The 12,191-nt window shown below is 49.7% G+C and overlaps 2 protein-coding genes across 2 annotated transcripts; one reads left to right on the top strand and one right to left on the bottom strand.

Moving 5' to 3' along the window:
* The first annotated feature begins 1,068 nt into the window (after positions 1–1,068).
* LOC103213749 (mitochondrial chaperone BCS1) lies at positions 1,069–3,785 on the top strand. Its single transcript, XM_007959504.2, has 7 exons — positions 1,069–1,388; positions 1,489–1,628; positions 1,831–2,025; positions 2,266–2,329; positions 2,584–2,753; positions 3,287–3,404; positions 3,533–3,785. The coding sequence occupies exons 1-7, from the start codon at positions 1,069–1,071 to the stop codon at positions 3,783–3,785; spliced, it is 1,260 nt and encodes a 419-aa protein (XP_007957695.1).
* A 715-nt stretch (positions 3,786–4,500) lies between these two features.
* RNF25 (ring finger protein 25) lies at positions 4,501–11,586 on the bottom strand. The gene is made up of 10 exons (XM_007935760.1): positions 11,546–11,586; positions 9,017–9,091; positions 8,629–8,728; positions 8,480–8,547; positions 8,311–8,380; positions 6,680–6,751; positions 6,444–6,581; positions 5,660–5,752; positions 5,236–5,370; positions 4,501–5,064 (listed from the first exon to the last, which is right to left on the bottom strand). The coding sequence occupies exons 1-10, from the start codon at positions 11,584–11,586 to the stop codon at positions 4,501–4,503; spliced, it is 1,356 nt and encodes a 451-aa protein (XP_007933951.1).
* Between the last annotated feature and the right edge of the window lie 605 nt (positions 11,587–12,191).

Raw genomic sequence — 12,191 nt, 5'->3', positions numbered from 1 at the left:
TGGCACTGCAGAGACCATAGGGATTTGAGCAGACCAGTGGGAAGAAGGAGGTAGTGGGAGAAGAAAGCCCTGAAGTCTGGAAAGGGCTCTCCAAGTATCAGTTTTCATCTGCTGAATTATCTCTCACAGCTAGTGCTGGTTAATAAAAACTGCTCGATGGCACCGCCCCCTTCAAGAGAAGGCAGGTGCCATACCTACAGTACCTTTGATACACTCCTAGGTATTAGAGCTCTGGTGGTAGTGCTAAAGCATTTGACTGCTAACCAGAAGGCTGGTGGTTCAAACCCACCAGTCACTCTTCGGAAGGAAGGTTGGGCAATCTACTTCCATAGAGATACCGTCTCGGAAACCCAAGGAGAGGTCACTATGAGTCTGATCCCACTAGGCGGCAGTGAGTTTAGGAGTTAGAGCAGGGTGAGTGATAGAACTGGAGCTGATCTCCCCTGCAGCATCTGCACAAAGCTGGAGGTGGAGATCCATTAAGAGGCAGTTTCAAGAACCAAAATTTAAACATTTTAGAGACAATTAGGTGGGAAATAACATTCTAAATAGGACAGGTTATGAGGAATTGGATATGAAAGAGAGAGGATATTTGAAAGACCTTACTCAATTCATGAAGTTACTGCCTTGTCAGTGGAAGAGTCGCTTTTCACCGCCAGCTGACTGCAGGCATCGGACCCCTTTTCTGTCTCAGCTGGTCTCGGGGACCACAACAAATCTTCTATTATCCTGAAGCGAAGCTGGGTTGCTCCCTTGGGTTTAAGGATTCTCCAGATACCATCCTCTGGCAGGAAACAGGTATGAACAGGCTAATGATGGACAAACTGGGGAAATGAACCTGGAGTCTCTGTTCTCTGGCCCTTGGCATTTACACCCTGAAAGGGAGGATATTGAAATACATTGGTGCTGACCTGTCCTTCTACAGGAAGGAATGGGGTGGGGGTGGGTTAGGTATTATGGAGTCCAGTTTCTAAGCTAATCTTGTGCTTTATCCCATTTGCACTGCCCCCTCCCCGTAGGTATTGATAATGCCTCAGGGCCTGTAAGGCTCAGTGTTTCCCTTTCAAGATGCCGCTCTCAGACTTTATTCTGGCCCTGAAGGACAATCCTTACTTTGGGGCTGGATTTGGGCTGGTGGGTGTGGGTACAGCCCTTGCCCTGGCCCGGAAGGGTGCCCAGCTGGGCATGGTGGCATTCCGGCGCCATTACATGATCACACTGGAAGTCCCTGCTCGAGACAGGAGCTATGCTTGGTTGCTTAGCTGGCTCACCCGCCACAGTACCAGAACTCAGCACCTTAGTGTCGAGACTTCATACCTTCAGCATGAGAGTGGCCGCATCTCCACCAAGTTTGAATTTGTTCCCAGCCCTGGAAACCATTTTATCTGGTAAGGTTGGAGCCAAGGAGAGCTCTAAAAGCAGAAAAGGAGAATGAGGGGAGCAAGGTTTGACCTATCTGCTCACCCCATTTTGGCCATTCTTATACAGGTATCAGGGGAAGTGGATCCGAGTGGAACGAAGTCGAGAGATGCAGATGATAGACCTGCAGACGGGGACTCCATGGGAATCTGTCACCTTCACGGCCTTGGGCACTGACCGCAAAGTTTTCTTCAACATCCTGAAGGAAGGTGTGGATGGCATAGGAGCTTTACAGAGGGGCTGCAGAAGTAGGGGCATTTAAAATCACAGTAAGCAGCCTTGGAGAGGAGGAGTAAGACCAGAGCCCCTGGGAGCAAGGAGCCAGAAGCAGCTGTTTAGGACAGCTCCCTGTCCAGATCAAGAATCAGCCATGGCAAAAGATGAATTCTTGGCTTTGTCTCCCCCTCCCAGCTCGAGAGCTAGCCTTGCAGCAGGAGGAAGGGAAGACAGTGATGTACACAGCCGTGGGCTCTGAATGGCGCCCCTTTGGTTATCCACGCCGCCGCCGGCCACTGAATTCTGTGGTTCTGCAACAGGGTCTGACTGACCGAATTGTCAGAGACATCAAGGAATTCATCGATAATCCCAAGTGGTACATTGACAGAGGTGAGTAGCTGGAGTCTTGACTGGATTGTTTTTAATGTATTGTTAAGACAGGAGATGAGGCAAATAGAAAACTTTAGACCAACTTCCCAAATGAAGGGGAAAGAAAAGTTGCCTACAGGATCATTTCTTCCAGTAGCAAGGCCATCAGGCCTCCAGAGGGCATGGCTGGGGATGAATGTGGACCTCTGGGGCAAGATACCTGATTCATTTGTGGTCTTGATCATCCTGGTATGTTCTTAGGCATTCCCTACAGACGTGGCTACCTGCTTTATGGGCCTCCTGGCTGTGGAAAAAGCAGTTTTATGTAAGTAGAGTCAAAATTTCCCTTAACTTTATAACATTTAACTTTTGGAGAAAAACTGGGTTGATGGGGTTGGAAAGGAAAAGAAACCTGGGAACAGGGTCTTTGATAACCATGATGCATGGAACATCAGGGTGGGATGGCAGGTTAGACTTTTGAGACATGCCCTCCCAGGACAATGAGGAATGGGCAACTGGGCCCAAGGAAGAATTCCCGGGGGGCTGCTTCCTCCTGTCATCCCCTCCCCCACCCCCTAGCATGGCCCTGGCAGGAGAACTGCAGCACAGTATCTGCCTGCTGAGCCTCACTGACTCCAGCCTCTCTGATGACCGGCTCAACCACCTGCTAAGCGTGGCCCCGCAGCAGAGCCTGGTGCTCCTGGAGGATGTGGATGCCGCTTTTCTCAGTCGAGACTTAGCTGCGGAGAGTAAGTGAGGGGGCTTGGGGGATGTTACCAAATGAACGCAAACCAAACCCACTACCATCACGTTGAACCTAACTCATAGCAAACTGCCTGTAGGGTTTCCAAGGCTGTCCATCTTTCTCCTGCAGAACAGCTGGTGAGCTCAAGCTGCTGACCTTTTGGTTAGCAGCCACTGTGCCACCAAAGCTCCTTGAAAAACCGTATGAGAATTGAAATCCAGAGGCTCATAGAGGATGCCAGGGTTAGCTACAAGAGCCAAGAGGCACCAATAGGGGAAGGGAATGGAAAGAGATGCCCATTTTAAGAAGAGATATGACCATTTTTACTTCTTTATTAAGGAGCTCTGGTAGCATAGTACCTAAGGCATTTGACTGCTAACCAGAAAGCTGGTGGTTCAAACCCACTAGCCACTCCTTGGAAGGAAGGTTGGGCAATCTACTTCTGTAGTGATACCACCTTGAAAACCCAAGGAGGGGTCACTATGAGTTGGGTCCGACTCGATGGCAATAACATACTTTATTGTTGCTTTCCTTCAGACCCAATAAAGTATCAAGGTCTAGGTCGTCTCACCTTTAGTGGATTGCTCAATGCCTTGGATGGTGTGGCTTCCACAGAAGCACGCATTGTGTTCATGACAACCAACCATGTTGACAGGTAAGAAGGGGATTCCACCTCATCTCAGTGCCCTGGGAGGATCCTGAGGTTCAGAAGGGAGCACCATCTATAGGGCTGCTGGTGGTACTGGTGCCCATAGTCATGCTTTCCCTGCTTCCTCCTCTTAGGCTGGATCCTGCCCTGGTACGCCCTGGGCGAGTAGACCTGAAGGAGTATGTGGGCTACTGCTCACACTGGCAGCTGACCCAGATGTTCCAGAGGTTCTATCCAGGGCAAGCACCTTCCTTGGCTGAGGCCTTTGCAGAACATGTTCTTCAAGCTACAACTCAGATCAGTCCCGCACAGGTGCAGGGCTACTTCATGCTGTATAAAAATGACCCTGCAGGAGCAGTTCACAATGCTGAGACGCTGAAGAGATGACCAGGCTCTTCAAATCTAGGAAACCAATAAACACCTGTTGTCCTCCTCTGTCTCAACGCCCCCTTCTTCTCTCACTGTATTGGTACATGAGTGGAAAGCAGAGTGTGCAACTGCAGATGCCTGTCTGCAAGGGGCAGTGTGTTCCTGGGTGGTGTGAACAGTTCAGCACTGGACTGCTGGCTGGAAGGTCAGCGACCCGAACCCACTCAAAGGGCCTCAGAAGATATGCTTGGTGATGTTTCTGAGTGGTCACAGCCTCTAAAACCCCATGGAGCAATTCTGTTCTGCACGTGGGGTCACCATGAGTCAAAACTGAATCAGTGGCTACTAGTAAGTAACAGGTCAGGGACAACAGAAACAGCCTGAGACAAGCGGAGAAGAGGTACTGCAGAACACAGGAAAAGATGTTCTTACTAAAGGCGTTAAAAAAAAAATACACACTACACAATGGGTTATGTGGAAGGTGGTTCCTAAGTGTTCCCAAATGTTGCTATCCCACTAGCATTCCCTCTGTCCACTGGGTGAGATGCTGGATCCCTTTATCCAGACCCTGAGCCCTGAGAACAGTCCGGAACAGCTCTACCCTATCCTAATCTTACTAGGAATTTAGAGAGAACCCTACCTCACAGGGCGGGCACTACTGAGCACAAATGCCGAAGGCCAAGTCTCTTTATTGCCCCCTCCCACCCCAAATCCCCTGCCCCTAGCAGTATTGCTAGGGACCATCTTCAGGTTCCAGGCCCAGGTGCTGTCTCCGACCGCCAGGCCTGTAGACCCTCCGACCCTGAGGCACACGGGGGTAGGAAGAGCCTGATGTCCGACCTTTGGTGTGCCCCCAGTGAGCACAGTCCCGAGTCCGGCGGGGTGGGGGGCCCTGCCGGTTGCCAGGGCCTTCCTCTTGGGGAAGATCTTGAACCCTCTGGTTTTGGACCATGGGCTCCTTCAAGGGCCCCTCAGGAGGTGGCAGTTCATGAGTATCCCTGGTACCTCTGGCAGCATAGCACTCCCTTCCCTTCAGGAGCCGCTGTTCAGGCAGTTGCCGGGAGTCTCTACTGGCTCTGGGCAGATCTGGCATAGCTCTCTGGGTCTTGCCCAACTTCTGCTGATTTGGCCCAGCCCCTGAAATCTTCTCACACGTGTGTTGGGAGGCCACAGGCAGAAGAGCTGACAGGGTAGGTTGGGCAGTTAATGAGGTGGACAGTTCCGTGCCAAGGGCATTAGCTGGGTGGGACACTCCGGAGACATCTACAGCTGACTCAGGTTCTGAAGGGGCAGGAGCCTAGAAAGAAGTAGGAGATGCAGTTCTTATAGAGCAGAGGACAGTTGGCCCATTTCTCATTACCAGAGCCAACCACCATCCTATAACCAATGTGGGTAGAATAGATCGCACCAAGGCCATGGTGTTTGTAGGAAGGTGGCACACAGGAAGAGTGGGAAACCCTTCCCTCACCTGCAGGAGGCTAATGAAGTACCGGTTACGCTCCGCCTCAAGGTCAATGATGCCCCCCCTCTCCTGCTGCCTCTGGTAGAGCCGCTTGCGTTCTTCTTGCTGGCGCAAGCTCTCTGCATCAGGCTGGTACAGCTCCTAGAGGGAAGGAAGCAGATGGCCAGGGGAAAGAATACGCAGGCAGGTGAAGGCAGACTCAAACCCTGCTCTTTTAGGACTATCTCAAGGAATGTGCACTAGGTGCTTCATTTGGCCCCTCAGATTCCAGCTTCTAGGCCTAAGCCTTAGTCTCCCAGTGGGACTAGTGCATTGCAGAGAGGTCCTAGGAAGGTCAAGCCCCATTCTGGAGACCTCATTGAAGGCAAGCAAGCTGTCATTCCCCCTTCCTTGGAGAATGCCATTATTCCTGGCTCAGGAGTTCCCTTACCATGGGATGCTGGGGTTCAGGGGCTGCTTCCAATGTGGCAAGATCATACACGAGGGGCTCTCTGCACACTGGACACTGCACACCAACTGCCTCCTAAAAAAGAGAAATCACACCCCAGCTGTCGGATCAGCCAGCCAACCCTCCCACTCTGCAGAGGGCGGAGACTGAAGGGCAGAGGCATACCTATTCAGTCATGAGGCAGGAATGAGCAGGGGATGGGAACTAGGGGTCTGGGAACTCCCTAAAATACATGCAATATGAGAAGCATATATAAGAAAGCGGAGAGCTCTGGTGGTAGTGCCTAAGGCATTTAACTGCTAACCAGAAGGCTGGCAGTTCAAACCCACCAGCCACTCCTCAAAAGGAAGGCTGGGCAATATACGCCTGCAGCGATACTACCTCAGAAACCCAAGGAGGGGTCGCTTTGAGTCAGATCTGACTCGATGGCAGTGAGTTTGGTTTTAGTATATAAGAACGCACTTCTTGAAACTCATTGGCGTCGAGTCAATTCCAATTCACAGCGACCCTACAGGGTAAAGAACTGTCCCATAGTTTCCAAGGCTGTAAATCTTTACAGAAACTATCTTCTTTCTCCTGCAGAGTTGCTGGTAGGCTCAAAGTGCTGACCTTCTGGTTAGTAGCTGAGAGCTTAACCACTAGGGCTCCTTCCAAAGGGACCTAGGCCCTTAAAAAGTTTCAGAGCCACTGGAGTGAAATGATGGAAAAGGTTGTGAAAGTCAGTGACCAAGAGTGTTAGGATGGGGTGGGTGGGTGTCAAGTGTACCTGTTGGGCTACTGCATGCTGCCATTCCTGCTCCTGCCCTTGGGCCTTCAGCTCTTGCTCCATGTGCTGGATGTACCGTGCAAGGCAATGGCAATGGAAGTAGTGGTAACACGGTGTTTTGGTAAAGGCTTCCCTCTCCTGGAGGGAGGACAGATGCAGGGCTCTGGGCCAGAGCTCTTTACTAGCCCTCCACTGACTGTCCTGGCAGATCGCCAGGTGCCAAGAGAAAAACCCACCTGGAAGCCATACAGGCAGATGACACACTGGCCATGGGGAATGTTGTTATCTGTGAGAATTTCCTTCCCTTTCTGAGAGGAGAGAAGACATTGCTCAAACAGGGAGGCAGAAGCAAGAATTGTGAGCCAAGCCTGTCGCCCATTCCCAGGAGTGACTGCTGGGCCGCCTTTCCCAAGCCAGTTTGTTGACTCGTGTTTATGCATGTCTGTCTTCACGATGCTCCCTCTGCTTGGTACCAGTCCTTCTCCACATGCCCAATCCTCCCCCCAATTTGATCTTCCTGGCTTCCAAATCCAATTTAAGTTTTTGTCTCATTAAGTCACTTTAAATTTATCTTGGAGATGAAAGAAATATACCTTGGAGAGAAAAAAAGTTTGATGAAAACGCCTATCTTCTGGGAGGGCTTTCTTGATTAACCTCCTTTGATCAATCCCTCGTGGGGCAATCAATTTATTCTGGAAACAGCTTTCAGAAAGTCATCTTTCTGAAACAACTCAACTTTCTGGACAACTCAAATGGGCAAAGAATTCAAAGTGCATTGGGTTGGGCTTTGTAATAAGTGTTTGCACTGTTACTGAATAGTTAACTCTAGAATTCCAAGTTCAAAGCTGCATTGTGTAGGCTTGAGTCAGCAGTGCTACAGAGATCTACTATGCCTACCCCCTCCTAAAAAAGGACATTATGCTTGGTAAAGCAGAGGGTCAGCAAATATGACAGAAATCCTCAATGCAATGGATTGACACACAGCTGCAACAATGGGTTCAAACATAACTGAGATTACGAGGGTGGTGCAGGACCAAGCAACATTTCGTTCAGCCGACTTGAAGGCAACAACTCTGACGCCAGGCCACTCACCTTCATTCAATTCTGAATATTTTCTTAAATTCAATCCAAAGTAGAGGACAACAAGATTGTACTAAATTGTATGTTTTTTAATCTCAACCAATACTGCAGTTCTGGGTACTTGATGTGGGTTGTTTTCTTAACAAGGGTATTAACTCTTTGAGTAAAGGATCATGACATTTTCACTCAGTCCCACACAGATTAGCCTTCAAAAGTTCAAGGATGGCTGACTAAGACATCTCCTTCTCCCCCAGGCGAGATCCCTATCTCTTGCCACTTACAATTCCCAATGTGAAGAGAACAGAAAATGTACTGAAACTGAAGCAAAAAAACCCCTGCAAGTTCAAGAGGAAAAGTAATTTCTTTTAAGATGCTGGAACAGGCAACCTTGGGAAACTATAGAACTGTGTTTGAGGAAATTCCTTGAAATAGAAAGGAGTCTCATCTCCCTAGACTAATGTAGGCCTTACCTAAACGACGACTCTAGTCCCTGGGGTGGTACAGATGGTTAATGCACTTGGCTGCTAACCAAGTGCAACATTCCTCCAGAGGTATCTTGGAAGAAAGGCCTAGCAATCTACTTCTGAAAAATCAAGTAGTAGAGCTGACACACATGGAGTCACCATGAATCAGAGGCAACTCAGCAGTAATTGGTTGGTTGGTAAACAATGACAAGCTGAAGTGACTCCAGATATATTTCAGATTCTAGGCCCATGGCTTCTTCAGAGAAACTGCTCTAGCTTGGAGGGAAGGACATTTCCCCAGGCTAGCGCAACACATCTCTTACCTCAATGAGTTCATAGAGCATGGCAGTGCCCAGATTGGCCTTGGCCACATGGCTCAGCGCCTGTGAGATCCTGGAGGAAAGAGGGCAACCCAAACATTAGGCCTGCCCCCTTCCATCACCAGGCAGAGCTGTATCCTGAGTTTTCCCTGCTCCAACAAGCCCAACTTACATGTGGATCTGTTCATCTGAGAGTCCTCGGGGGTTACGGATAGAGATCTGAGGCACCTCATTGGGATACTAGTGGGGGAGACAGCAAGTTACTGCTGAATGCTCCACCGCTGAACCCTCCTCCCTTTGCTGCCAGACGAGGGGCCTCACCTGCACTGGAACCTGAAGCACCAGAGTGAAGCAGACGTACTGAGAGTCCTGGTCCTCTGCAGTGGAGGGATGGAGGGTGATACAGATCTCCCATGAAGATCTGCAGGTGGATGAAGTGGAGACCTGGGATATGACTGGGCAAGGGCTCGAGGGCTGGGGAGGACAGGGAGGTGGTAAAGGGGTGGAGGAAGTGAGCATTGGAGTCTGTCTCTTGGGAGAGTAAAGTGAGCATTGGATTCTCTCTTGGGAGAATGAAAGGAATAGCCTTTGTCTTCATGAGAGAAATATTAGCTCTGAAGCAAGGTTCAGTGACTTAAGACCACACTCTGCATGGAATCCTCTCCTCATTACTAAGAGGACTCCTTCCCACCCCTAGTTGGATACATACCTTCCATTTCCTTTAACCACCTGTAGTTCATCCAGATAGATAGACTCTAACACTTCAACTTCAGAGGGAAGGACCCTAGAGAGACAGAGGGAGACCAGCTTATCATTACAGCTCTCCTGGTTGAAGCCTGCTAAGGCCAATGATGGCTGACTTTGTAGAAAATGACAGTCTGCCTGAATGCATTCTCACATGAAAAATGGAGGACTACGTTGTCAAGAGGCAAAGTAGAAAGCAGGGGATCAGAATTTTAGAGCTCATTTCTATTTAAAGATGAGAAAACAAATTCCCAGAGAGGTGAACTAACTAGGCCAAATCTCAAGGCTTAGGAGGCAGAAATGGCATCATAGTCAGGTTTCTTAACTTCTCATTTAAGTTTTATTCCACTGTTGGTAGTCACTCAGCAGCCATCTCACTGATCCTCAAATACGATGTTTATCCATCAGCACTGAAGTTAGCAATACTACTCTTAGCTTACCCCCCAGTTTGCCGTGGGACCCAGACAGTGCCCTGGCTACTCGCTATACACACTGCCAACAGCAGTCACCCAAATCCTTCTTAAAGGAGATACCAATCTGAACAGAACAAACGTCTAGGTGGTATAAAGGCTGTGTTGCAATGGAAGAGCCATGAGCCTTGAAGTCAGTAATAGGTACCAATTACCAGCTATGTAATCTGGGTAGTGACCTACTCTGATAGCCTGAGTTGCCCTACCATATATGGACAGTACCACCTGCTCTTTAGCGTTTATTATGAGAACTAAAGATGATTCATTTATGTATAGTACCTAATAGTATCTGGCCATAGTCTATGTCCTCTTTTTTTTTTTTTCCTGCTTGTACATATCTTTCTCCCTTAAAAGGAAAGCAGAAAGGATGTAGTTAGCAGAGTATTCTGGATATATTTATGACCTTGGTTGCCTGCTTGATCTAACATCAACCTGTCCAGTCAGGACCTAGTTGTTCTATTGTAAGTCAGAGGATATATGTACTTAATTACAAACTGCGATTATAATGACATAAGGATGTGTGGCTGGTTTCCGTCCACAGCTCTACAAAGGTGATACATGAAGATGAAAACTTTGTTTGTGTTCCAATAGGTATAAACATTGTTCCCTCTTTAACAACTGGGCTTTTCTAGCATGGCCTTTATATTAGTGGTCCTCAAACCTGCCTGCTTGTGGGTTTTGTTTGTTTTGCCTTAGGCAAAACAAACAAAAAACGCTTTTGCTGTCAAATCAATTCTGACTCATAGCAACCCTACAGAATAGAGAACTGCCCCATGAGATCCATAGGGTTTCCAAGGTTATCTTTACAGAAGCGGATCGACACATCTTTCTTCTGCAGAGCACCTGGTGGGTTCAAATTGCTGACCTTTTAGTTAATGGCCGAGCACCAGTGCACCATCAGGGCTCCTCACTCTTAGGCAGAAACCCCAAAATATAAAATAGGTAACAGCAGAGAAGTTCTGGGTGACGCAGGAGTAGGTGGCTCAGAGCACCAGCCTAGGTTTTACAGCCACTGCTGCCATCTCCATGGCTCAAGATGTCTGAGAATCTCCCCACAACAGTCTGAAGCCACTAGCCTAAACGGTCTCAATCAAAGCCAGCACCCCCTGAGCCAATGAAACGCCTGAGTTAGGAGGCCTTTAGTACTTCACCCACTCTAGCTCTGATTTGAGTCCTAGATGTGAGGTATGGAGCAATAGAGTGGTGAGGTGGTGACATAAAAAGCGACTGCAAAACATCCTAGTACTAAGAATATGACAGTTGGAGTCAGACAGAGCTGGATTCCTTGTTGCCAATATTTACCTTTTGACAAGTTACCTTCCTTGGGGCCACATCTCTTCTCAGCTGCCTATACCTCAACGATCTTAATGAACGATTCAACGATTCTATGAAGTAGATGCCACACCCACTTCTTTGTATGGCTGAGGATGCTGACTCACAGAAGCTAAGTGACCTGGTTAGCACATAGTGAAGTGTGGAATGAGGCCATAGTTACCCTGTTCCCAAATCCCAGAGTCCTTCCAGGTTCTGGTCTTTTGTTAAGAAGGCTGGAGAGAAGGACTAGGAGAGTTTTTTGTGAAGTGCAAAGCTTTATTTAGATAACAGTCCTCATTAGTCTGGTACGGAGAGGGAGAAGATTGAGGAAGGCGTCAGAACAAACAGACTGATCCAAGGGGGAAGGGGAACGAAAGCTGGAGGTGAAAGGCGGCAGGTCTAACAAGCAGGCATTTCACTGACCCCCGAGCAAACCTGCTCCAGGAGGAGAAGACAGGACAGGGTGGGGACTGAAGCAGATGAGGCGCGGCTCGAAATGTCCAGGCCCACACCCGGTCTCCTTCCGCTCATACCAGTGCCCTTCCATCCATCTGCTCCCCAGTTCAGAGGCTCTCCCACGGAGAGATATCACCGTTTCCGCTCTCATCCCCCGCTCCACCCCATACACCCGCCAGGCGGGCCTTCTGCGGCCGCCGTTAGTCCCTCGGCCGGAGCCAGGCGGCTGGCCAAAGCCCATACCCCAAAGTTACCAGAACTCTTCCCCGGCAGCTGCCGACGCCGACACCGCCATCTCTCCTCCGGCTCCTAGCCGGAACCGGAAATGCTCTTGGGGAGGTCGGAGGCGAAAAACTAAGGGAGATCAGGAGGGCGGCTAGCAATCGTTTCTAGGCAACCGCAGACTCCGGGTCCTTACTGGGGCCTAATGGCTAAGAGACAGTTCGGAAATGCCCTAGCAAGTGCCTATAGGCAGTTTACCGTCTCCTCCACACAGCTGAACGCCTTTGTCCTCCAGACTCTTTCCAGTTGTAGCAAGCAAAATTGGTAAGAATAGGAGTACAAAGAGACTGGCAGTGCGGGTGGAAGAGAATTTCAAATCAGGCAAACTACCTAGGGAGCCGGAAGGGGCGGGATAAAAGCCAGAGCCGGCGTCCCTCGGCCTGAGGAGCTTGAAACTCCTAGACTGGAAGAGGGGCTCGGGCTTGTGAGGCGCGCGGGCAGCGGGGGGTGGGCGAGGGTGCTGAAGACGTTGAGAGAGGAAGGAACAAGAGGAAGGCTGGGAAGTGGCGAGATTAGGTGGGTAAGGCTGGGTTGAGGGGGGCGGGGTCGGCGGCAAGGCTGTGGGGAAGGAGGAGCGAACGGGTGGACGTGTGGGCCTGGGGGAAGGGCAGGGGTCGG

Source organism: Orycteropus afer, unplaced genomic scaffold (assembly GCF_000298275.1).
Source record: "Orycteropus afer afer isolate SDZICR_OR568_19922 unplaced genomic scaffold, OryAfe1.0 scaffold00002, whole genome shotgun sequence".
In the NCBI taxonomy this organism is placed as follows: Eukaryota; Metazoa; Chordata; class Mammalia; order Tubulidentata; family Orycteropodidae; genus Orycteropus; species Orycteropus afer.
Note: the sequence above shows the minus strand (reverse complement) of the source record. Positions and strands in the feature narration are given on the sequence as shown.

Coding starts and splice junctions, on each gene's coding strand:
- LOC103213749 (XM_007959504.2), top strand. CDS start 1,069: ATGCCGCTCTCAGACTTTATTCTGGCCCTGAAGGACAATCCTTACTTT. Junction 2,026..2,265: donor CAAGTGGTACATTGACAGAG/GTGAGTAGCTGG, acceptor GTATGTTCTTAG/GCATTCCCTACAGACGTGGC. Junction 3,405..3,532: donor ACAACCAACCATGTTGACAG/GTAAGAAGGGGA, acceptor TCCTCCTCTTAG/GCTGGATCCTGCCCTGGTAC.
- RNF25 (XM_007935760.1), bottom strand. CDS start 11,586: ATGGCGGTGTCGGCGTCGGCAGCTGCCGGGGAAGAGTTCTG. Junction 9,092..11,545: donor GCTGCCGGGGAAGAGTTCTG/GTAACTTTGGGG, acceptor CTGTCTCTCTAG/GGTCCTTCCCTCTGAAGTTG. Junction 8,548..8,628: donor TGCTTCAGGTTCCAGTGCAG/GTGAGGCCCCTC, acceptor CTCCCCCACTAG/TATCCCAATGAGGTGCCTCA.